The 26,191-nt window shown below is 40.2% G+C and overlaps 1 protein-coding gene across 7 annotated transcripts in view; it reads left to right on the top strand.

The window, feature by feature from the left end:
* The window catches only part of EZH2 (enhancer of zeste 2 polycomb repressive complex 2 subunit), a 56,700-nt gene that overhangs the window by 14,667 nt on the left and 15,842 nt on the right, over positions 1-26,191 (top strand). For 4 of the 7 annotated variants that reach the window (XM_070788321.1, XM_070788323.1, XM_070788318.1 and 1 more), the window contains exons 2-6: positions 9,320-9,443; positions 10,002-10,130; positions 21,368-21,484; positions 24,903-25,023; positions 25,786-25,926. In XM_070788321.1, the coding sequence (XP_070644422.1) occupies positions 9,327-9,443; positions 10,002-10,130; positions 21,368-21,484; positions 24,903-25,023; positions 25,786-25,926 (625 nt within the window). In that variant the 5' untranslated portion in view covers positions 9,320-9,326. The remainder of the gene's footprint in view (positions 1-9,319; positions 9,444-10,001; positions 10,131-21,367; positions 21,485-24,902; positions 25,024-25,785; positions 25,927-26,191) is intronic. The other 3 variants (XM_070788320.1, XM_070788324.1, XM_070788322.1) reach the window with 1 other exon arrangement.

Raw genomic sequence — 26,191 nt, 5'->3', positions numbered from 1 at the left:
GACCGTTATTTGTTGCCAGTGGCAATGTTTGAGTTTTTGAGCAAAAATTAGAATTTTTAGAAAACTTGGTATCTGTCATGGTGAGGTTGACAGCTTTTCCAATAAATACTTAAAGACTTTTCTGATGACATCAGTGGATTTAACAAATAATGATTTTTTGAAATATGTGAACTTATGGAAAATTTGCATAACTCAGTGGACCAGTGTTTTTCAAATCGAGGAAATGATATTATAAAGTCACGCATGGGTTAAAGATGCAGTCAAAGGAGACAGACCAATGAATTTTAATGTAGCAGAGTAGGAACGTTTATTGATACAATTTTAGATTCCTCATTGCAACTAATCTTTTAAGCAACAACCACTGCTTACTGAAGGATAGAGGTTGTCTTGAGGAAAAGCAGCTATGAGGTTGAATCACAAGCTGCTCTAGTCACTTTTCTCTTAAAACAGTTCTGGAGTAATGTCCTAGCATGAGATTGCCCATGAGCTCAGAAGCCATGCAGACGCCCTTCCCTGCTGTAGCTCAGATATTTGTTTGGGAAGGGATTTTCTTCAACCAAAACAGCATGTTGGAGCAGATTGAATACAGAAGCAGATATGGGAATCCAGCTGTCTTCTGTTAAGACAGATATTTAAAGAACTGGCAAAAATGTAAAACAGTACCCTTCATTAATTTTTTAAAAAAGGAAAATAGTTTTTTAAAAATAAAATGTGTTATATTAACATTTTATAATAACATTACATGTTATTAATATGTGACAGACTTGCTGCTGTTGTTTTTTAAATAAATGTTTTAAAACTTTCTCAGTTTTAAATTTCTAATATGAAAAATATCAGTAGCTACACCCTATATAAACTCAAGGGGCCCTAAGACCCTTTCAGCTTATGAGTGGTATCATGTTTTCTGTGAACATTCTGCCCGCTCTTTGTGCTGGTTGACTGCTATGTGAGTAATTAATGTCTCAGTCTGGACCTACGTTCAGATTCTTAGTGGTTGCAGTGGCTAACTTAGGGCTTCTTTTTTTTTTTAATTTTTTTAAATTTTATTTTATTTTTAAACTTTACAATATTGTATTAGTTTTGCCAAATATCGAAATGAATCCGCCACAGGTATACCTGCGTTCCCCATCCTGAACCCTCCTCCCTCCTCCCTCCCCTACCCTCCCTCTGGGTTTTCCCAGTGCACCAGCCCCACGCATCCAGTACCGTGCATCGAACCTGGATTAGCGACTCGTTTCATACATGTTTCATACATATACATGTTTCAATGCTATTCTCCCAAATCTCCCCACCCTCTCCCTCTCCCACAGAGTCCATAAGACTGATCTATACATCGGTGTCTCTTTTGCTGTCTCGTACACAGGGTTATTGTTACCATCTTTCTAAATTCCATATATATGTGTTAGTATACTGTATTGGTGTTTTTCTTTCTGGCTTACTTCACTCTGTATAATAGGTTCCAGTTTTATCCATCTCATTAGAACTGATTCAAATGTATTCTTTTTAATGGCTGAGTAATACTCCATTGTGTATATGTACCATAGATTTCTTATCCATTCATCTGCTGATGGACATCTAGGTTGCTTCCATGTCCTGGCTATTTTCTTTTGCTCAGTTTTTTCTCTGCATGAGTGCATCAGGTTTTTCAATGTTAGAATGTCTCTTGCTGTCTTTCTTCTCCATCCACACTACTACCAACCCAGTCAGAAGTTCTTATCACTTTATTCCTAAATTACTTCAGTAACCCAGTTTCTAATACATTTTTCAAACTTGAATGTTGAATGCAACTGTTGGGTTGACTTTAGTTTTATTTATATGCTCCCTAAAAATGTACAGATATAAACATCTTATGGTATAACCAAAGCAAATTGACAGATTAAATACAGACAGTCCAATCAGCAACACATAGTTAATGATGGCTGTTTTGTTAACATGAATAGCCAATCTATTTCTTTAATTTGGCTTAATACTAACAAAGAGAGCATGTATGTGTTATAAAATGCTGTTAACTTTCAGTCTTTGTTGAGGATAATTGACCTAGTGGTTAACCTGAGCTGTGACACCTAGCAATCCTTGAATGCCAGCTTTAATGCCAGTTGGAAATTCTGTAAAGCTGTGTTGATCTCTGGAGCATTGTGGAGTTACTGTAACCTGCATTGGATAGATACTGAGTCAGGTATTTTTGGAGTCTTTACTAGAAAATATTAGTGCATATTTTGAGTGGGTTGGTGGGAACAATACAAGTTGGTGAGCTCTCTGTGTCCTGTGGGCTTGCACCCCGCACAGGGTGCTGAGAGCCTCCAGCAGTTTCCTTTGTTTGCTCACCCTAACAGGCCTGGCTCACCTTACTTTCCTGTTTGGTTGTTGTTTTTTTCCACAGCCCTCAATACCATCTTACATACTAAACATTTTTCTTTGTTTTTGATTTGTTTCCATCCCAATAGACTAAGTTCTGTAAGGTCATAGATTTTTGTCTGTTATTTATTTCTGAGCCTTCCGTTCCTACAAGGGTACCTAGAATGTGCTAGATGTTCAGTAAATATTGAATGACTCGGTGAGTGTGTATTAGCACTTTTCTATTAAAACCCCAAACTCAGATGCTCTTTTCTGTGATTGGTGTTTACTGCTGTCTCCCAGCTGGGTCAGAACACAACTAGCTGTACACAACACCTGAATTGTATAGAACTGTTTGATTTCTTTGGTCAGTATGTGTATAATCAGTGGAACAATTACTTTCCTTGGTTCAGAGTCTGTATTTTTATTAATATAACCTATAGCCTGTATTATCTTTTTAAGTAGACACCATCTTATAAGCTCATATGGAGATTCCCCCCACCCTTATATTACTCAAGTGATGTCTGAGTTTTTAAATAGTAGAATTAGATGTGGGAATTTCCCCCTCAAATTCCATCTGTGTATATTTTTTGTTTTTTCCTATTTAACATTTTACATAGCATTTTAATTTGTAATATATTTCTGTTTTGTTTATCACTTTAAGAAGTAGGTGCCTGCTTTTAAAATGAAAGCCTTTAGGTTGTTGTGTAACTTAATTTTCTTCTTTAAAAAAGAAACTTTATTTTGGAATAATTTTAGATTTCTGTAATCATGGTATATTTGTCAAAAATTAAGAAACCGTTATTACATTACTGTTAACTAACCTGGAGACTCTCTCTGGATATCCCCAGGTTTCCTACTTAGTTCTCACTCTGCTACAGGACACCAGGTTGCATTCGGCTGTCTCCTTAGTCTCTTCTGATCAGTGACAGTTTCTCAGTCTTTCTCTGTTATCATAACCTTACTTGTCGGTCCTGTGTTTGGTGGAAATATCCTTCAGTTTGGGTTGATACATTTTTAAGCAACAACTGAAGTGACAGGTTGTGAGGTTTGAGGGGAAGATATGAGTTGTATGTGGCAGGTGTCATGGGGTGCAAGCAGAGAGTGAGCTAATAACCCTGACGGGGGTGTTGCTGGTTTCTGCATTGGACCCCGCCCACTGCGATTTTGGAATTGCGTGTAAGGAAGACTTGCCCCTCCACCCCCATTTACTTATTTATGCTTTCACTTCCTTCTCTCAGACTCATGGATACTTGTTAGTTTGGTTGTAATACTGTTGTGATTTTGTTTGCTGCTAAAACCCCTGCGGCTCTGGCCCCTGGGAGTCCTTCGGTCTGGTTCCTGCCTTTCCTCCTCAGAGCATTCCCTTCCTTTCTGCTGCAGGCTTTCCTCCTGGTTTCCTGGTCCCAGCCCCCCAACGGCCATCTCCTCGGAGCCCAACTTCTTGTGCCGGCGAATGGGATTCAGGGGAAGAAGACGTGGGGTCCTGTGGCTGGGCTCTGCGGCCTGGGAAAGGCCTGGCCCGCCGGCTCACCCGGGGATGCTCTGCTTCTTTCTGAGTTTCTGCGGCCGTCCCTGATACTGGTCCGTCTCCGCCTCTTCCTTGTTTGGCCCTGGCTCCCCAGGAGAAAACTGAGCTAGAGGACAGTGCTTCTGCCCAGTTCTTTTCATCCTCAGCCTCCTTCTGTCCGGTCGAAACACAGATTTCCACAGTTTCCTAGGTGGGCTCCTTTAGCCTACCTGTTTCCGTGGGCTTATCTCCTGAGGTTTCAATTCTCTTGGATTCGCTGTGTGGTCTGCATTCCTTCCTGAGATCCCTGGAATCCTGTTCTGTTCTTATTTACTTGCCTACAGCCTCCCATGTGAGAAAGTGACTTTTCACACCCATTTGTCATCTTGACTTTTTCTCTGGGTGTCCTGTCCTCCTCTCCCTCACCTGCGGGTGATGGTGGCGGGACCTCCCTGGTGCCGCGCCTGCTCTGATGGGCACTGGGCGGTGCCTGACCTGAGCGGGCTTCTCAGGACAGCTCTGTGACCTGGACGCTCCTCAGGGTGTGAGGACAGGGAGACACCAAGAGATGTGGGAACCTGGCCAGGTTCTCACACATCTCATTCTGGGAGAACTGGGTCCAGCCCAGGGAGACTGGCTTTGCAGGCCGTGCGCGCACCTCTGTTTAAGTTGTGAGTGGAATGTGGAGAGTATGCTGCCCACGTCGGTGCCCCGCGCCCATAACCAGCGCTGTTACTCACCAGGGCACCCTTCTGCGCAGCTGGGGCAGGGGTGACATGTAGTGGTGTCTGCTCGTTTTCATGAACCCACCGAATTGGGGCCCAGGCAGCAGCCCCACGCGCGTGCCTCCCTGTACGCCTTGCTCCCAGTCTCCTTCTCATAGGGGTGTTTTCTGTGAAGCTCCTCAGGCGTAAGACCTACTTTCCTTTGGTAAATTTTTATGTCTTACCAAAAGTTAACATCTATAAGTCTCTCTAGTTCTCCTAATCCTAACCTACAAAATCTTATTTATCATTAATTTACTTTTGAGTTTATTGAAACAGTGGTTTTTAACTTAAAAAGATAAATAAAATTGGTAAGTGAGATTTTGAGCTGCCCTCAAAAGTGTTTTAAATATAAAAGCACTATTGAAGATTGGTGATTTTTCCAACTTGGCAGTTTTCTTTAGGGGAGGACTTTGAGAGCATTGCAGTCGTAGTACTTAAATGTTGTTGAGTTTGGATTTCACCTTCCTCAGTCGGGTCTTCAGTTAGGAGTCAACGTTAAGGCAATTAGTTGAGAAGGATAAGTAGTACACGTAATTTATAATTTTCTTTAGACAAGTAGAAGCACAGCTCAGGTGAGTGGATGGCAAATGACTTGATGCGGCGAATCCTTTAGGAATGAGAAATAAAGAAGGGCATCACGGGCACTGAAAATGCCTAGGGAACCTGTTTTCTTTCTTTTTTTTTAATTCCTCAGTCATCCTCAGCTGAGTAAGGAGGAGCAGGAATGTCACCTTAGGTAATAAAGGCCCCTCACAAGTGGCCGAGGGCTGGACCTGATAGACAGGAATGAGAGTCCTGGGCTGTGTGGCCCAGTCGCGGCAGGTGGAGGTGTGTGTGGGTGTCTAGACCGGAGGGCAGGGGCGGAGTAGGTCTGCTCCTGGGGCTGCTGCTTATGGACCCTGAGGACATGGGGCCGGAACCTGTCTTCTGTTCATTCATCACAGTCCTAAGAATATACCTCAGGTCCCTTCTGTGTCTCCTGTGGCAGAAAGCCTAATCCAAAACAATTGAGGTTTGGTTGATTCATAAAATAGACTCTGAACTATGTGTAATCTTACTTTAATCTATATATTTGTAGTCCTGACAGGCTGTACGACATTGTATTAAGGTGTGGATGGTCCCTTGCCATACCCTGGTTTGTCTTTTGAATTAAAGCATATAACTGTTGTTTCGGTTTCATTGTATATAGGTGGACTTGAGCTATATCTGCTTTGAATAAGAGAAGTTATTTTATTTTCTGGGATAAAAATGATATTTCGTGTCATTTCATCTGTGAGACTAAACAGATCTTTTGAGTGAGACATTTAAAAACTGAATTTCTCACACATCCCCATCCATTTAGGAGCAAGTCATTTTAATGAAAGTTCCTTTCTGCCGATCCACGAGTACTCCGAGCGCTATCTTAGTTCTCACTGGGCTGAGATGTGGTGGGAAGGAGTCAGAAGGACTCATTTGTCTGCTTTCAGGGCGGGAAGGGGCTGGGGGAGCTCGAATTTGAAGGCTTGAAGGCTTCTGCCTGCTGGGCCTAGAGGTGGGTGGGCCTGCGGGGTTGGGTGTCTGCAGCCAGCTAGCTGTGGGGGGCGCTGGTACCCGGTTTGTTGTTTGGATGAGGTCTCTCAGGCAGGAGCAGCTTCCTTAAGGGAATCCTGGAGGCTCCGGGTTTTATGCTCAGGGTCTGTTCATTTGTTGTAGGGCAGGTGGACCCCAGGGCCCTGACCGCCCCTGAGACTGGCCTCCCCCCAGGGTTCTCATGATGGGGTGTCTCCCCCTCCCTTCCTGTGCTCAGCACGGCAGTCCGCCTTCCTTTCATTCCTAGTGGCACAGCGGCTCGTGATCAGCACATGTTAGTAGACCTGCGTTTTGGTTTTATTGTTTGTTTGTTTTATCAAATCTGTTTGTCGGGCACCCAGCCAGGCCCTGGGGTTTTACAAAGGAGAAAAACTGTTCTTGAGATTGAGGAACCTCCAGTGGGGATGAAGTGGGGTGATGAACATGAAAATGTGATTTTAATGTGTTGTCAATGCTGAGGGAGGGAGCTTGTTTTATGTAAAACATCCTTCTAATGGTACCTTAAGTTTTGTTAGTTTTTTCATGGATCTGCCTGTTTATCCCTATACTTTTGTTATCCTAATTCAGAGGTCATGAACCTTATATTTGGATAATTTCCCCTAAATGAATCATGATTTTCTTTTCCTGTCTATTGTGCATAAAATCACAGATCAATGATCACAGATCATTACCAGATCATTCTATGGCTTAGAAGCCTTCATTTTCATTATTTGGGAGATCTTTGTGAAATTTATAAACGTGGAAACATATCCACATATGCTCTCTTACGAGAGGTTGGTTCCAGATCAGCTTTGAAGTTTCCTGTTGTTGATTGTGAGACTTGGTAGTTTAGTTACAGCTTTGGTTCTGTCCCAACAGACTTTTCTAGAGGTGTTCTTACTAATGGTAGAAACATCTGGAAGATATTCCAGGGTTGAAAACATGAAGTGCTAACTAATGATACCTTTGCACCACGACAGAAAAAATGCACTTTAAAAACCGTAGTGATAGCCGTGTTGGACATCAGAGAGGACAAGAGCCATGCTCCCGGAGCAGATTCATCGTACTCGGCACCACCACCGCCTCCGGGGACTAAGAATTTGTGGAGGCGGCAGTGGTGATGAGTTTATGAGCTAATGAAGCGGTGATAATCCCTTTTTACCTGATATTTCCCCCTTTTGGGTAGGCCTCTGAAGTGCTAAATATCTGAAAATAATTTGCATAGAATCACCTGAGCCCATCCGTTACCTAACGACAGATATGAAAGCAAAAAATTGCCACAGAGTCACCTTTTAAATAGAGCTCGAGTTTCTCCTAGACTCGGGCGCCCTTTGGCCCGGCCTCACCTTCTTCCTGACTTCTTCTGGGGTTCTCCATTTCTGCCAAGCTGGGGTCGGCTGTGGCCATTAGTCTCCTCAGCTCCCAGGACTGTTCCACTCAGCACCCCAGGCAAGGGCGCACTTTGAACCTTTTCCAGGACTCAGACTATCTCTGATCTCATTCAGCCGTCTTTATCTGCAGTTCTGAAGTCTCTCCATTCTTCTCATTCCCTCAGTTCTTGTAGTTGGGCTCTTCACGGGTTTGGGGTGCGCTTTGTCTGCAGCGTCTGCTGGCACCCTGCCGCCGCGGGCTCCTGCTCTGAGCGCCTGCTCTCTGTGCCTCTTGAAATCGCCTCAGCTGTTAAGGTTGAGCTGTCACTTTTCTGCCCTCCTCCTGTCCCTCCTTACTTGACTCCCCTACCCTCAACCCCAGTACTTTTGCGTGTTTATCTCATATTGTAAAGTCTGTTCTTTCAGGCCTTCTTAGGTAGGCTATAAGCTCCACACGGCAGGTTCTGTGTTCCATTCATCTTTGTATGTTCATCGCCCAATTCTTACTAGTCATTTATCACTTGCTCTCTTTGCTCCTCTTTCAGCTTGAATCATCATCCACCATTGGCTTTGTCTTTCGTGGCTTGGCGGTGGAATATTCCTACAGAAAGTTCCCCTGACCTCTGGGCTCCTTTCTTTCTCTGATTCCTCTCCTTAGGCATTTTTCTCTGTGCCTGAGGGCTGTATGTAAACGGGTACCTGAAACCCTGCTCGGTTACTCCGGCCAGAAAGCCGCCTTCTGCAGATGGAAATCCTTTCCTTGCTCTCCTCCCCAGTGTGTTTGTACAGGCTGCATCTCCCACCTGGCCACACTTCCGCTGTCCAGTCTCAGCTGGCCTCACCTTTGCGTTTTGGTCTCCTGCAGCCCCTTCTGTCACTGCTGCCACCAGCTGGCCCCTCCAGAGTGTACATCTTCCCTCCCCTTGACTGAAAACCCTCCATGACTTTCCACTGTGTTTAGAGAAAGTAAAGCCCAGATCCACAGCGCGGCCCCTTTGCACCATCCGACAGAGGACTATCCTTCTGATATTTTCAAGATACAAGTGCAAATTTAGCACTTGAGAAAATGTTCTAGAAGAGGACACTTGTTAGACTCTGTAGTGTGAATTGGACACCTGGTAGACCGCAGGCTGAGCCCATGTTTCACATAACTGGCTTCCAGGGCCTCTGGGTCCCTGCCTTCTCTGGGAGGTCCCGTGGAAGGAAAGGTGGCCACAGGTAAAAACACAGACTTGCATCACCGTGTTGAAGGTGAGAAGCATGGTTGAAAGTGCATGTAGAGGAAATACTTTAATTTGTACCTGTATCATGTATTGTTCTATATATTTTCTACCTTTAATGCTGTATGTAGATTTTACTTCTGTTTTGGATTTCTCTTTTCCAGTCATTTATTTGTGCCTACATCAGCTAATTTAATGATTAAAAACTTAGAACATGTGTCTACATTTTTATTTCACTCCACAAGTGTGCATCTCATAGCTCCTTATTGTATATAATTAACTCCTGTAATGGGTCATGTTTTGGTAGAATGACTGCAGTTTAGGAGTGGAGTATCTTTGTAAATAAAAATGTCTTTGAAAAGTTATGTTAAATAAAAATTTATACCTGGAATGAAATGTTTTTGAGGACTTCACAACACAGAACAAATGAGCACGCTCCTCGCAAATAACCAAGAGTGTAATTATGTGTCATTTCTTTGGTTGGTGGTTAGTTTGCTGGGGGTTAAAACACAAGTGATCATATTCAGGCTGGTCAGATCAGCGATTTTAATATGAAACCATTGCTTTTAGAATAATCATGGGCCAGACTGGGAAGAAGTCTGAGAAGGGACCAGTGTGTTGGCGGAAGCGCGTAAAGTCAGAGTACATGCGCCTGCGGCAGCTCAAGAGATTCAGGCGCGCTGACGAAGTCAAGGTACCCTCTGCCTCCTGGGAGCACGCGGTGTACAGCCCCTCAAGTTAAGTTTTAGTTTGAAGGGGAAAATGGCCTTATTTACTGTAAGAGAAATGGAAACTTGAAAGTTGAGGTCCTTGGTCTGTCTTAACTAACATAAAAATTGTACCATGCACATAGTGAAATGATAAGTTGTTAGTCTAATTCCGCCTACTTGGCAGCCACCGTCTTTTCAATATAGCTTTGTGTACTGCGTGAGAAGACCCAGGATCCAAGCATAAAGGGGTGTTTCATGGTACTGCGTTCCTGTAGTCTTTGTAATTAAAGAAGATATGTACACAGTTAACAAAGGACAAAAATGATTTCTTATTCCCCTTCTACTGTCAGTAAAATAATAGATATTGTGTTTTTGTATTATTTGAATGTGGGAAGCCACATTTTAGTGTAAAATCATATGCTTTTGAAGGAATGTCCCTGGTACTTTTGAGAAATCATGCAATTTTAACTTTCATTAGAGATGTTACAAAATTTCTAACAATGAACAATTTCTTCTCTCCTCTCCTCCATTTTTTTTTAAAGAGTATGTTTAGTTCCAATCGTCAGAAAATTTTGGAAAGAACAGAAATCTTAAACCAAGAGTGGAAACAGCGAAGAATCCAGCCTGTGCATATCCTGACTTCTGTGAGCTCATTGCGCGGGACCAGGGAGGTTGGTGAACTCACGCGCTGTTCAGATTATCAGTGCATTTTGGTTTTTGCTGTTGCAGTGTTGGTTGGTTATTGAGAGAGAACCATTGACCTCGGATGTCCCTTGTTTTATTGCTGTTTCTCTTTAATGTGCAACTGCTAATGGCTTCTAGCTATTCCTATAACAGAGCTCTGGGGTTTAGAATTCTACTTTCACTGTTATTAGGTAGATTCCTAGACTTTTATAAGACTGTTCGTTAAAAAAGAACTTAAAATACTCTTAAATGTCCTCATCAGATCAAAAGTTAGAGCAGGGCTTCCTGACACATACTTTTTTTCTCCCCCTTCATATGAATTAGCCATGCTGGAAGAAGTGTTTCTTTTTCATGCATACTCATGGAGTTAACAAGCATTTTATTACACATTTTGTTTAAATTCTAAGGCTCACCGGGAATTTTAAAACTTGGGGTTGAGAGGTCAGAATTTCCTTTGTTAATAGCATTTTTTTGGATGAACGAAGTAGATCTTAATCCCTCCAAAAAATTACTGTTTTCCCAGGAAGGCAATAAATCTATGGTGGTTTATAATGAAGTAACACATTAAATGTAGTAGTAGTAAGATGAAGAGAAAATGGCAGAAACTTACACAGAATGAACCAATCAATAGGATTTTGGTTAAGGTGTTTCAACTTAAGCACCAGTTTTATACAGGAAGACATGACATATCCTACGAAATGCTGCATGAATGGGCATGGAAGCAGAAAGAGGGAAGAAAGTGAGTTGAAATTTAAATTACACCACGAAGTAGATGATTGTTGACCTGCGTGTCTAAACATGGGATGCGTCTAAACAATGGAATGAATTTGTTCTAAAGTGATGTTTTCAACGAGTAGACATTTTTTATATGGTATTATAACAACTAAGCACTAATTTGCTGTCATATGAGGCCTATTGAGGTTGTGTGACGGGCTGGCTTCAAGGACTGGTCAGTGCTACAGATACGGTCCTAGAAGTGGTTTCAGTGATGATGTTCATGGTCTTGATGGTGAAAAATGGCTTGGGCTGATTCTTAGTTATTTATACATTTTGTCAAGTGATAACTCTTTAAGCTCTGATTTGCAGTTGTATTAAATGTATTATATGAAAAAAAGTATTAACACCTTCCAGTCACATGGAACAGGTCAGGACCTACACATTGAGGTAAATGACTTATTAATATGTACTTATTAATGTACATACATGAATAAAATGTACTAATATTTCATCACTAAAGGTGAAAGGGATTCCTTTCTGTGCTGGTTAGAACATTCTCAAAAGGGATCAGGATGCAGCTTCTCACTGGTTCTTTTGCAAGTTTTGTGTGGTGATGTTCTGTAAGTTTTGAAGTGAAGGAAAAAGAAACCTGTGTTTTTTTTTCCCCCAGAGAGAAAAATCTTAGAAATTTGGAGAAATAAAGTAGGAAACACATAGAACACGTTTTTACCACCCATTACAAATCTCAAAATGCTGCCGAAAGCCCAGCCTGCCTTTATAATAAAAGTCGCAGCAGTGGTGATTTCTGGCAGGGCGCTAGGTCTGTTGTGATGTGATCATTGTGATGGCTGTGTTACCCCCTTTTCCATTCCCGGGTGAGGAAACGTAGCTTAGAGGGCTTAAAGTCAGTTTCCTTGCTCTAATGATCTGATGTGGGCCTGAAAGAGTACACTTTGCTCAGACACATTAAGAAATTATTGAAGTTCGTTATTTATGTACAACTGGAATTGCTTATGATAGAATTTTTGGTGTTAAATTTAAGAGTACAGTTTATTCAAATGAATAATTACTAATTGAATTTTGCTTTTAATTTTGTCAGTAGAGATAAAAGTCATTGAATGTAAAGATACCTAACTTTTTATTGAGCTTATGGGACAAATGGTAAGAAGAAATTAGTATTTTGATAAAAACAAGTGGTTTGTAAACTTAGTACTCCATGCAGGTTGAGAAGAAGCATTTTCACAAAATAGGAAGGAAAAGGAGGAAAGAAACCCCTAGCCTCAGGGTTCAGGGTTTGTTGCCTAGAGCTCTGACCTGGTCAAGCTTGTTTTTGAGCCTCTCTTGACAGCTGATTCTGATTCAAATGATTCATCTTTTATTCCTCCTAGCCTCCCACCCCCTTTAAAACCATCATCACTGACTTTTGGAAGCTGAAGATTTCTATAGTTTGTGATAAGCTTTTTGGTGTTATCATAGTAAATGATAGAATTTTAGGGCTGGAAAGGACTTTAGTGATTTCTGTCTGGTCTCCTTACTTTTCAGATAAGATTATATCCCTGTTTAGTTTTTCTTCAGTTTGAGCATTTCCAAAATCCATTTCTTTTTTACGCTTTGAAAGTTGGAGTCAACTAGGTCAGAAGCAGGAAGAATAGATAAGTAAGCCTATTTTGCAAAGAGTTTCTTTGCAGTAGGCTTGTAGGCTTGACAGAATTTGGGACTGCACTGTTGACCCAGACACCTGAAAAGTCTGTTTCTTTGAACGTTTGTTAAGTGCTGTTGTGACACTGCTTTAATTAAGTCCTTATCTTTATAAACTCATCCTTTATAAAAGGGCTGTCTTCAGTTTAAATCCTTGGAGCATGATGATGATTCACTGACAGTTTTCAGTCATTCACTCAAATACTTTATTCCCTTCTGTACTTGTAGAAGGTAGGTGATACGCTCGGTTTTAAAATGACCAATTTTATCTAGGTTATTTTAGTAAAGAAAATCTGACAAGTTTACTTTCTGATCTGATGAAGTGACTTGGGTTCAAGGAGTCCTGCAGTTGACCTGCAGCCACATCTTTAGTCTGCTGTTTGCTTCACGCGTACTTCCAGGAGACTCGCGGGACTTCGTTTTTGGTGTTGAAGGTACAAAACCTAAACTGTTGCCCATGGGATTTTAGCGCAGATATGTCTGTTTTTTCTTTTAGAAAATACTTCTGACTTCTTGAAGATAGTGACTATAATATATATACTTTACATTTATTTCCTTTGCTCTTCAGTTTATCTTTTTTTAAGGAGTGCTCAGCTTAAAAATGTTATTAAATGATACTTACAGGCCAAGGGATATACACCATATTGCCTTAACATGTGGCTGTTTATCAAAAACTTATTTCTTGGTAACATCATTACTTTGTTTTATCAATAAGTAAAGAACTTTATCTCTGCAAGCCTGTAGTCAGTGGCCATGCTCTGTAGTGTGTCTGTTGTTCCAGTTTTAATGAAGAAGCTGGTTGAGTTACTCTTGTAGTTCTTACTAATGTATTTCTTTTTGTACATTTTCTGTTTCTTGCTAAAAACCACAAGGCGCTTTTCCTCTTCACTGATTGTTCATAAGATTTTTTTTACTTGTACATATTGTGAATGAAAGGGAGGCTTTCTCAAATGATGTCTGTCTTCTGGGCATCTGGCATGATTGGTGTAGTAGTTTTAAAATATCCTGCCAATATGCATTTTTAGATTTCCAGGAGAATATAATGTTCTTGTAAGAATTCTGTGTCTTGTTTACTAATGAAAGGAGTGAGAAATGTGGGGCTTCTTCAGAATGTTTAACATACAAGCAGCATCAGAAGGCCCCCGGTTCTCACATTCATGGAATTGAAAGTCTTCTGGACTTGTCAGTACATACAGGTTTGCTCTTCCCAGTGATAGCTTAGAATTTTAAGTTCATCACCTATCATTTGATATTCACAAATGATTTTTTTTTGGTAGGGGGAAGCTTCTGTTTAATGCAGGACATGTGAATTCTTTCATGAGTTTGCAATTTGGGCTTGTTTTTTATTGAAGGGGAAGAAAAAACTTGTTTACCTGTAAACACTTGACCTCATCATTTATTGACATGGTCGTGTCCTTTTGTCAGTTAATTGTTAATAGAAATTACTGTATACAAAGAAAAATAACATGCTGGTGTACCCAGTATGTACTCTTTACTCCTCACTCCAGCACAGTAACGTGCTTTCTTTCCTTTGCGAATTTCAGGATTAGAGGGCCAGTGTGTCCTGCTCAGCATTTGAGCAAGTGTGGCAAGGAGCTGGGCCCTTTTTCTCATGTCTTAGAGGTGAGGGGGTGCTCCCAAGTGAATGTCTTGACACTCAGCTTGAGTATATCCATCCTTTCTTGGTTCCTCAAGGAACTGGTTTCTCATTGCTTTCTGCTGCTCTCTGTCTCTTTTAACCCTTTGTTGGTTGAATCTTATATTAACTCTGCCAGTCCTTCCTGCCCATGTAACTTTTTCAAATCATGGCAGCCTTCGCTTTCTTTCTGGTTTTCTTTCAGTGGAAATAGATGGAACATTACTTCAGTAACCATAAGGAGGTGTTACTTTTTTTTTTTTGAAAGGAAGCTAATATAAGCATTTTATGCTTTTCCAAGAAGACCATTTAAAAAAAGAAAGATCACTTATGTTGTTTGAGTTTCTATTTTATTATTGTATATTAAAGTTATATCATACACTTACGTTTGAGTTCATATTTTAAACTTAAGATGATATATCTTAACTTTAAAAAGTGAACTTTTCAGAAATATCAAATGTTTACTTTGTAATCTTAAATAGACTAGCAGAAGTTGTGTTTAATTTGCTGTTTTTCTCTAAGAACACTGTGTATACAGTTTGTGTTTTAAAAAACTGTTAAATTGACCATTACAAAGATCAAAGTCTCTTCTCAAAATGCAAAACCAAATTTTGATAGCTATCTTAAAAACAAACAGAATGAACCAAAGCCCAAAGAAAGGCTTGTCTAGTCTACAGTGTTGAAAATTGTTTATTGCTCTGAAGAAATAACATTTTTTAGGCCTAGAACTTCTGTCACAGTTTAGCTTGATATTATGGATTGACTTAAATCCACTGCTTGGTTCTGTTTTATTTTCTCTTACTAGATTTCATAAAAGTATATAACTTGAGTACCTTTTTGGGAGGGTGGGTAGATTTCGTGAGCTACCTTGGCAACTAATGAGGTACTTTCACACCAGCTGATGCGAATATCTGTGTGTTGTGTTAGTTGCTCAGTTGTGTCTGACTCTTGGTGACCCCATGGACTGTAGCCTATCAGATTTCTGTCCATGGAATTCTCCAGGCAAGAATACTGGAATGGGTTGTCATTCCTTTCTCCAGGGTATCTTGCTGACCCAGGGATCGAACCTGGGTCTCTTGCATTGCAAGCAGATTCTCTGCCATCTGAGCCACGGGGAAGCCCTTTATGAATATCTGTGGGTTAATGAAATTTTGTAAAAATCTTTTTCTTAATTAGGTTATTATAAAATATTAACTGTAAAAATTCAAGTAACACAGAAATATATGAAACAGGAGACAAAGGACCCTGTAATTCAACCCTTGTGATTTTGGTTCTTTCAGATTTCTTTTTCTGTAACATGTTAGTAATAATAATGATGATGAATTTTATTAAAAAAAAAAAATTATTCCCAGATAAAACATGTCTGCCACTTGGATTCAATGCAAGTGCTTGGTCCTGTGGCTTTGCCACAACTGATTGCCCTGTTAATAACTGATGAACACTTAGGTTTTTATTTTTTTCTTTTGCAGTTAGCATTTCTGTGAGTATTCTTCATACACATCTTTTGAGTAAGTTTGTAGGAAAAGTTTCTAGAAACAGCATACTAGGTCAAGAGGATATGCGTCTATAACATTTTAATAGATGTTAACAAATTGACTCCCAGAAGTTTTTTGTTTACACTTTTCACCAACTGATAATAGTGTCTATTTCTCTGTTCTTCCAAAATGTTAATCTTTGTCAGTGTGATAGGTAAAACGCTATTGCAATTTGCTTGCCTTCCTTTTTTCAGCAAAACTGAAAAAATCTGTTGTTTGTTTGTGTTTCTTTTATGAGTTGGCTATTATCAGGGCTCAGATCCTTTAAAATTGGGTTGAACTTTTTCTTCTGATTTTTAAGGACTTTTTGCATATTATAAATACTAGGTTTTAACCATCTGTTCTGCAGATTTTTTTCTCCCCATTTTGATGTTACTTCTGATATATTTTGGTTGTACAGAAGTTTTAAATGTATATGTAGTTAAATTAGATTTTCTTCTTTTGATTTTTGTGTTTCTTTAAGGCTCACAAAGCCTTTCTCCACTTCAAGATTATAAATTACCCATCTTTCCTTCTAGTTCTGTTTTCATTTTTATGTTTTAACATCATTTACCCTATTAGGAATTTCCTGTCGTAGTGAGTGGGGAGATTTCGTTTTCGATTTTTTTCTATTTAGCTTTGTTGTCGTTTTAGCATCATTCACTAAATGATGAATCTGAGCAACTGGGGAGAGGCATGCCTCTGTTTTGCAAAGATCAGCATCAGCACCTGAGCCCAGAGCTCGCGCTTCTCTTGAGACCGAGGTCCTGGGACTGTCCTGTCTCCACTTCAGCCCCTTCTGCCCTGTGGCCTTCAGCCCCATGTCCACTCGTGGGAGCCAGGCTTCACAGTGGCTGTGCTGATGGAAACCACGGCTTTATTCTTTGCTCTGCTGCTTAGTTTTTCTTTTCTTTTTTTTTCAATGATAGAAGTGATCTTATTTACCTCTCATAGGATCCTTACTGAATTAAGTACTTGAGTTTGCCTCTCACGGACAAGCAGGACTCTGGTTACCTGCCTTACACGCTGTGTTGGGTGTTTTTGTGGTCCTACCAACTTTTGTCCTGTGACTATTAATTCTGCTTCTGATCTGTAGGATTTTAGCCGAACTGCAGATTAAGAGGGGACGATTTACCCTTACATACCCTTCAGATTCAGACCAGAGTTGGGTTTTTAACAGTTACTCTACTAATTAGATTTATAGATCTGTGATCTCCTCACTCAAGAGCTCAGATGCAGGGAGGAGCTTTAAGGTCCCAGTATCCTGACATTGCCCTTCACGTGTTACCTGTTCTCTGTGAAATGCCCCCGTGTCCCGCCCAGAAGATGCTTGTAGGATGATGACATCTTTCTGTTCTCAAGTGAGCTCAGAGCAGGAGCCTGGGCGTAGCTTCTCCTCTAGCCCAGGTGGTTCTGCAGCACACATATTCAGCACCAGAACAGGAAATAATCTGCAGTCTGGTCTGAACCACTCTTGTATTCCTTAGCTCCCATGACCTTGATTAGCTGCTTTTATTAACTGTAAAGGTCTTTGTGTCAAGATCTCATCAGGATGTTTGATTTCTGACCTCCCTTCCCTCCTCTAGCCACCCTTCTCCTAATCCTTCTAACCCCTGTTAGGAGCTCACTTCTGCTGTGAGCTTTTCTTGACCCAAACTTGATACTTAACCTCATTCCAGTTTTCTCTTCAGTACTTCCTTCACATGAAAGCAGTCTGAAATTAAGTTATGTACACTATCATTTTCACCAGAGGGCTAGCTAATTTAAAACTTGGTGTATCATCTTGTCTCTGCTGAAATCTTGAGGAATATGAGTAGTTTCAGAAATCACCCTCAGCTTTTCCCTGAAGTTGGGTGGCAGCCGATACTTTCTTTCCTACACTTTAGATGTAAGACGGTCCTTATTGTTTTTACTCGGAAAAGCTAAAGGATATTAGACAATATCAACAGTTCATTGTGTCTCTGGCTTGAATTGAGTGGACCAACCAGGATCCAAGAATATTTTTAACTTGGCTAACTGGGTGTATTTTTTTCCCCTTACTATATGGAAGCTGGACTTAACCCTCCTAATGTAAAGACTGTTGAGAGTCCGGACGGCTGTGGCCATGCCCTTTGGGATGTCCCACTGTAAGAGGGGGAGTCATACCTGCCTCCTAGGGTAGTGGTGAATTTTAAAGAAATTAACTTTGGTAAAGTCTCTAGCACAGTGCTCAGCACGTAGTAGGGTGTGTTAATTTCTTTCCCTTCCCTGCAGGCCACTCACCTGCTCTTCCCTCTACGATTTTCCATAACACAGTTTTTACTTGGAACCAGCCTTCTGCCAAGAGTCTCAGTTTGGTTGTGTACTCCTACAACTACTATTTTTGGCTTGACTTCCCTCTCCAGCTCCCAGTGGTCCAGCCACACAGTCGCCTATTGTACCAGCTGGTTGATGTAAGTCTATCCATCCTCAGAGGAACCTGGTCACTTACCAGTAAGCTGTGTTTCTCTGAAAATGTAGCATCCTTGATAACTCATGTAGTCGTTTTCCTTCTTTACCACCATTGATGGATTACCTGCAACAGCTTCCTTGTGTGATCCTCAAGTTGGACCTAGAATTAGAGAATTTCATTGGTTGATGTATAGGTCTCCTAGTGAGGTCCTGAGCCCAAGGCTTTGATCAGGTAAAAGGCTGTGGAGACCCAGGAGGTCAAAGTCCTATTCAGTCCTCTGAGTGATATGAGACTTGATAATGTAAACTGTCAAGGATGATACATTTTCAAAGAAAAAAAGTTACTGGTAAGTAACTGGACTTTTTGAGTAATTTTCCTGTAAGTCAATGAATAAGAATTCCCAAACTTGTTTTACCAGCAAATGCTTTTGCATTTGAATATTATTTCATAAACGAAAGGGATATGGTTTTTAGTTAATAGTTAAAGAATGGGATAGAGTTTCTAGAGATAATGCATAGATAACGAGGTGGGTATAGACCTTCAATTTGTTGCTTAGGTGTTCTTGCAGCTTTAAAAGAAATGGAAGTCAAAGTCTCCATCGGGGAAAAGTCAGCAAATGCAGTCGGTTCATTCTGGGAACATTTTTTGAGTGCCTACTCTTTTTTGAGACACTGTGCTGAGTATTGTTGCGAGACAGACGTAGCACCACGCTCTGCCGCAGCCACTTTTGCCCTCAGAGAGCTTATTTCCAGCCCCTTGGTAACACTTAGGACTGAGAATTGAGTTCTAGGTGATAGGGGTGTGGCAGGTGTGGGGTGGGAGACAGTGCTGCAGCCTTTGCCATCTTATTTTCTGTGCTTCTCTTAAGTTCTTTCTGTTCACGGAGATGTGCCCTTGTTCAGTGGACTTGGCATGTTCAGGACATTGGAGCAGACCGGCGGGGCGGAGCTTGCGCCCCGCCCCCGTCTGGTAGTTGAGTAGGACACGCAGCTCTCTCTCCTCCTCTGAGTGTGACCTTGGGTTTGTCAGAGTTGGAGAGGCAGCCGCTTTCCCTTGTCCCCCAGGCTTTAAAGGGGACCAGTCTTCAGAATTAAAGTCACTGAATTAATTTGCCTCCACCATGTGTAAAACAAAACTCAAAAACTCCAATTTGTTTAGCAAGGAATGAAATTGTTTTGAACTTAAAACCGCTGGATAGTGTATATCACTTTATTCTGTAGTTACAGCCACTCCTTGCCCCACTGTTAGCTGGTTAAGTAACTTAAGAAGGAGTGAAGATGTGGTAGGAAGAGGGGAAGAGGAGGATGTGGGGGAGAAGACGCTCGGCATATAGCACCTCGTGCACGAGCATCTGGGAAGGGCTGGAGCGCACGGATGAGGCTCCCGGGTGTAGCAGTCAGACTGAGGCTTCCATCCTGGCTTGGCAGTTGACGGTCTTTCTGACCAGGCAAGTTATTTAACTTCTTTGAACCTCAGTCTCCTCCTCATCGTGCAATCGCGATGCTAAAGGCTAAGATGAGGAGTGGTTACGATGATGCATATGAAGCACTTAGCACAGTGCCTGCAACATAGTACGTGCTCAATAAATGTTAACTGCTCTTATTATTGGATGGATGCATGAGGAATTGTATCAGAGGCCAAGGGAGGACCCGGGGAAAGATTGCGGGTTCTGGAGCTTAGTCAACTGTTCACACTGTCTTACTTACTCGAGCCATGAGCTCTCTAGTGTTACCTTTGATCTTTGCCCTTTTGGAAAGCAAATTAATGGGTTAACAACTGTCACAGTTTTTTCCTAACTGCTCTATCTTTAAACCTTCCCTTCCACTGAGGAAGGAACTGTTTTTGTGCCGGGTGACTGTGACTATCGGAAGATTGTCCCCTGGCCTGAGGACATGCTGAGGGCCAGGTGGGCCTGGAGGCCAAAGACTTCCACTCTGGTTTCACCAAATCTAGCCCTGCTATTTTTAAATCTTCTTAGATGAAAATGAAACATATAATAATCATGTGTGTCGTATAGATATGACTTTTTTGGTTTCATTTTACTACTTCAATTCTACTTCTTTTTGCTCTGTTTTCATGGATTATTTGTCAAGGGCATTTTTGAGATGGCTCCGGAGACCTGACCATTGGGTATCGGAGCTCCTTAAGAGAAGCTGGATTCCTAGACAGGGTGAAGTGCTGTGGTCTTTGGCCACAGATCTCTACCGTATTTCATCAAGTCAAAGATGCAAACTTCTAAACATTTTAACATCTGAAACTGGCATGCATCTTAGAGTCACTATGATAAAGTATTGTGGTACAGTTTAATTGGCAACATTATTTTCTTAACGATGCAGAAGGTAATGGTGTGCTTTAAAATTCATGTCATCATAAATTGGATGAAATACGGTATAATATTTCAGGGGAATATATGTACTTAATTGGTATTAGAGATGTGGTATCCTGACAGTGTGTGTTTTGGGTAAGAAGAGGGGCTCCAGAGTCAGACTTACTGGGCTTAAATTCTAGCCCTGACTCGTGTATGACTTCGGGCCAGTTATGTATCCTTTCTCTGTTTTCTCACCTGTAAAATGGGCACTAAGGATAGTCCCCATCTTCCAGCGCTGTGATGAGGACTGAATACGAAACATGTGTTTAAAATAGTGCCTAGCACATAGAAAGTGCTTAATGACATTAGCTATTATTAATAATTTAGGGATTACACTTCTGCAGAATTGATTTGAATCCAGTTTGTTGTGATTGAAACTCACATCTACTACCTTTAATATTTGTGTATCATCTGATAATATCAGCAGACACTTGGCTTTTTAAAAAGGGAAGGTAAAGATAAAGGTGAACCTAACAAGTTTCTAAATTCTTATTTAGTAAGACTTATGTTATTTCATGTGGTTGAGATGTAAACAAAATTAAGCAGTGAGGTAGGAAATTTATGGTGAAAGCAAAGAGCAGTTAATCTGAGGCCAACATAAATAATATTTGATTCTTAGTGGTACTGGTAAATATGGGAGGTGTTGGAAGGTTTTGGAAAATTTGCAAAATCTGAAGCTTTTTTGGTCACTAAGTAAAAGAAGAGAGAATGCTTTTTGATTTTTACCAACTTACTATCTCAGGTAAAGAAATTTACTTTTCAAAATGATGTCAGTAGGCAGCATCTCTCTATAATATGATGACTGAGGCTTCGGGTTGTCCTTTTATTCTTATGAGTCAATTTTATTTTTTCTGTTCTAGTGTTCGGTGACCAGTGACTTGGATTTTCCAACACAAGTCATCCCATTAAAGACTCTGAATGCGGTTGCTTCAGTACCCATAATGTATTCTTGGTCTCCTCTACAGCAGAATTTCATGGTATGTAAATAATGTGTCGTCTTATTTGGTAATTACTTCTTTTAACCAAAGCATAATTTTCATGTCAAGGTCAGTCAAGATTTTGTTGCTGTTTAGTCACTAAATTGTGTCCGACTCTTTGCAACCCCATGGACTGCAGCACTCCATGCTTCCCTGTCCATCACCAACTTCCGGAGCTTGCTCAAACTCATGTCCTTTAAGTTGGTGATGCCATCCAACCATCTCATCCTCTGCCGTCCCCTTCTCCTCCCCGCTTCAGTCTTGCCCAGCATCAAGGTCTTTTCCAGTGAGCCAGTTCTTTGTATCAGGTGGCCAAAGTATTGGAGTTTCAGCATCAGTCCTTCCGATGAATATTAGGACTGATTTCCTTCAGGATTGACCGGTTTGATCTCCTTGCAGTCCAAGGGACTCTCAAGAGTCTTCTCCAACACCATAGTTCAAAAGCGTCAATTCTTCAGTGCTCAGCTTTCTTTATAGTCCAGCTCTCACATCCATTCATGACTGGAAAAACCATAGCTTTGATTAGATGGCAGAGTCTGTCTTTGTTGGCAAAGTAATGTCTCTGCTTTTTAATATGTTGTCTAGGTTTGAAGCCTAGCTTGAAGGATTCTGAGCATGTTTTTGCTAGCATGTGAAATGAGTGCAATTGTACAGCGGTGTGAACATTCTTTGGCATTGCCTTTCTTTGGGATTGGAGTGAAACCAACCTTTTCCAGTCCTGTGGCCGCTACTGAGTTTTCCAAATTTGCTGGCATTTTGAGTGTAGCACTTTAACAGCATCATCTTTTAGGATTTTAAATAGCTCTGGTGGAATTCTTTCACCTCCACTAGTTTTGTTCATAGAAATGCTTCAAGATAGTATAAGTAAAAATAGCTATCAAAATGGGAACACTTGGAGTAATTTTTAAAACCAATTAATATATATATTTTTAAGCCTTCTCAGTGTTGATGGTGCTCTTAGTCCTTTTAAAATTTTTTTGGGGGGGGCTTTTATTTACTCCTTTTAAGTTAAAATATTCTCCAAAGGGAACGTATTAAGCAAAACCCATACCTGGGATTTAAAATACACTTAAAAGGTGAAGCTTATAGTTCTTGCTCTTAAAGATGTTAGTATCCTGTAATCTCAGTCTGACTTTGAGATTTTGTTAAGTGACAACTTACTATTTAAAACAATTTTAGGCAGCATGTTATTAAATGATAATGTATACTATGAAATAGTCTCAGTATAAGGCTAGTTATTTTTCCACAGATAACACTGGCACAATAGCTTTTGTTATGAAATGCTAGTATTTAATGCTTTATGGAAGTAGGATGAAGGAGAGGATGGAACAAAAGAGAAGTTAAAGTATGCGTTCTTATGTTGTTAAATTAAGAATACGTAGTTTTATTACTTACTTGATATGTAAAATAATAGGGCTATTGAAATCTTGATGGAAGTCCTTGGTGAGCCTACTTTAGAGAACTGCCTGCTAGATTTTTCAATAAATAGGTGTTTCTAACGTCCTCAGTAACTTTTCTCAGTGGAGGCTTAAAGGTAAACTTGAGATTCTCTTTTGCCATTGCGTAGATTTGTGTACTTAAGGCTTTATTCAAAAACATTTGGTTTGAGAATCATGTTGCAAGAACTTCTGAGAGGGCTCATATTTTCACAGACTGAAATTCTGAAAGAATATAGTGTTCTAAACTTGGCAGTGACTTTTTTTAACCATTTGAAAACACTGAAGTATAGTCAGTTTATGCTGTTGTTAGTCTCAGGTGTATGGCCAAGTGATTGCTTTGCGGATTCTTTTTCCTTATAGATTATTACAAGATATTGAGTATAGGTCCCTGTTGTTTTATGGATAGTCGTGTGTATCTATCAACCCTCCCATCGTAATTCATCTCCTCCTCCAGAGTTGTCAGTATTATTTATGAATCAGCCATGGCTTTTGCTAGTGATGAAAGCCAGATTAGGCAGACTCTTCTTTTTTATGGCTAGGGTATGTCCTGCAGTGCAAAGGTTGTATGGATATAATTGGGAAGACAAAAAATAGCCAACTGTCATTTAATTTTGGCTTGTGTCCAAAATAATGAACTTTCCCAGTTTTAAATGGGGTTTAGTGCAGGGGAGGTGTGCTGGCAGCTAGACTCAGTAGTTGTATATGAGGTTGACTCTGAATAGAACAGTACATTAACATCTACATTTTCATTTTATACCCCCTGTGCACTTTTCCTCCCAGTTTGCCTTTTCTTTGTCTAAGGTACCCTTATCTTTATGAACTCTGCACTTGTCCTAGATTTGTTATGTAGGAATTATTTGAAAAATTCCGTTTTTTTCCTATTTCCTGTCTGCTCCTACCTGACAGCTCCTGTGTGTCCTGGCCTTTTCCCAGCCTATTCCTCTATGTCAGTCATGGTCCAGCCTGAGGCACCTCACACTTGAACAGTTGCCATTTCCTCTCTTCAATCTTAGCTAGTCTGTTCTGTTATCAGAATTTCTTTCTAAAATTCTGTTTTTAATCAATACCTTGTTCAAAGGCCTCTTCAGACTGAGACCTATCCTTGTTTTAAATTAGTCTCCTTATTTAGATATGGACTTCAGAAATGTTGTGTCTTTATCAATAATTACTCTTTAACATTTTTTTATTGAAAGTTCTCTTCCCCCAAGAACATCAGCTTCCTGTCCCTTGTTTTCTTGAAGTCCTGTGTCCTCTCTGAACTTTTCTTTGACTGGCTCTTTCCTGCTTAGCCAGCACCCTCTTTCTTTCTTGATATCTTCCAAACCTTGATATAAACTCATCTGTCATCTTTATTAGCACTATCAGGTTTGATATGCCTCATTCATAGTGTGGAAACATGTTATTGTAGAATGTTCCTATTTTATGAATGAGAGTATCCTTTTGGGATAACCTGTAATGAACCATCCATATTTTACATGCCTAGAATTTATTATGTTGACTGTTGATAAGTTGATCAAGTGAAGTTTGGAAATCCTCACTTAATTAGTTTTTTTCCTTTTGGGGCATTGTTTTTTATGGTTGGCTTTGATAAGCTGTATTTTGTTGACCCTGAGATGCTTTTAAATGTCTGAAGCAGGAACACGTCTTCAAATGGTTGATGGGCCACACCGTAACTTGTGGTGTGTTCCTGTTTTAGACGGACATGAAGTGATGGTAAATTGTAGTGACTGATTCTGTAATAGAGTTATTTTTTCTTAAGTTTTTTTCCTATAAACAGTTTTCTCAAGTATTGATGAGAAGCATCATTTATTTCTTTGTAGCTTTTAGAGTTTGCTATTATTTTAGATCTGGAGAACTGGGTATGGACATCTGCTTAGGAAAAAATACTGTATTTCTGTTATATTACATTTACTTTTAAAAAAATGTTGGTACTTAGGATGTGTCTACTTTTTAAATATATTTATTTATTTCACTTTTAGGTGGAAGATGAAACTGTTTTACATAACATTCCATACATGGGGGATGAAGTTTTAGACCAGGATGGGACGTTCATTGAAGAACTAATAAAAAATTATGATGGAAAAGTACACGGGGATAGAGGTGAGCCATGTGTTTATTCTCTTGGAAAAGGGGCCAGAGAATTGATATTTTGATTTGTTTTTTCAAACGCCAGTATGAAAAACATTTTTAAAAAATTAGAACTGCTGGATTGGCCTGGGATAAATTTTCAGTGTTTTCCCTGTCTATTTTTAAATTGAAGGATTGTGTTTGCCACTTGGAAATTATGCGTAGTTGGTTATTAAAAAACTGTGTCAATCACATGCAAATTAAATAGAATTGTTTGAATATGTATAGACTTTAAGACTCTTTAGCAATGAAATGTGTTAGGATTAGGGCCCTGCTTATGGAACATGGGCTCCAAAAGGCCTTGTGACCAAAATGACTTTCTCTTAGGCCCCCACAGGGCCTGAAGTCCTGTCATTAGAACCACAGCTTCGAGCATTAACAGAAGACCCGTTAAAGTGCCTGCAGCGGGTGGCATGTAATAGCCTCTCGTCCCCTCACAAGTGGACGGCACAGTCTGGTAGATAGGTTGTTTAGAAGGAGGTGAAGGCCGTATTTAGTTTCTGGAGAATTAGGCTGTGGTCGCCGGCACCGGAAACTTGTGAAAATGACAGGTGTTGAGGTAAATTCTTCTTCCAGCTTTGCCTTAGGCCAGTCCTGGAAATGACCTTTCTCCCAAATTTTATAATAATTATGGTGTTGCAGTGCTGATTGATAGGCTCCAGTTGTTTCTTACAAATTAGAAAAAAGCATGGTATACTTTTGTGTATTTCTAATATTTGATTTGATGAATTTCAGAATGTGGGTTTATAAATGATGAAATTTTTGTGGAGCTGGTGAATGCTCTTGGTCAGTACAATGATGATGATGACGATGATGACGGAGATGATCCTGATGAAAGAGAAGAAAAACAGAAAGATCTAGAGGAGAGTCGAGAAGGTACCTCTGTCTTGTTAGGTTTGTGTGTAGCCATATCAGCGTTTTTCAAAAAAATAGAGTACAGATAAACTTTTCTTTTTTCTTCTGTTAAATATCACATCAGGGGTAGTGTAATCAAAATTAGAATACTTTTTATAACATTTCATCCTGCACTTGTGAGTCTTTTATTTCCCTTGGCTAGCAAAAGAATGTACAGTTTTTGGGTTTCCCTGGACAATTATCATAATTATTGTAATATGTAACATCAGTCTTTGACTATGTGCAG

The sequence above is a fragment of the Bos indicus genome, chromosome 4 (assembly GCF_029378745.1).
Source record: "Bos indicus isolate NIAB-ARS_2022 breed Sahiwal x Tharparkar chromosome 4, NIAB-ARS_B.indTharparkar_mat_pri_1.0, whole genome shotgun sequence".
Taxonomy (NCBI): domain Eukaryota; kingdom Metazoa; phylum Chordata; class Mammalia; order Artiodactyla; family Bovidae; genus Bos; species Bos indicus.
This window is presented reverse-complemented; position numbering and strand designations above follow the sequence as displayed.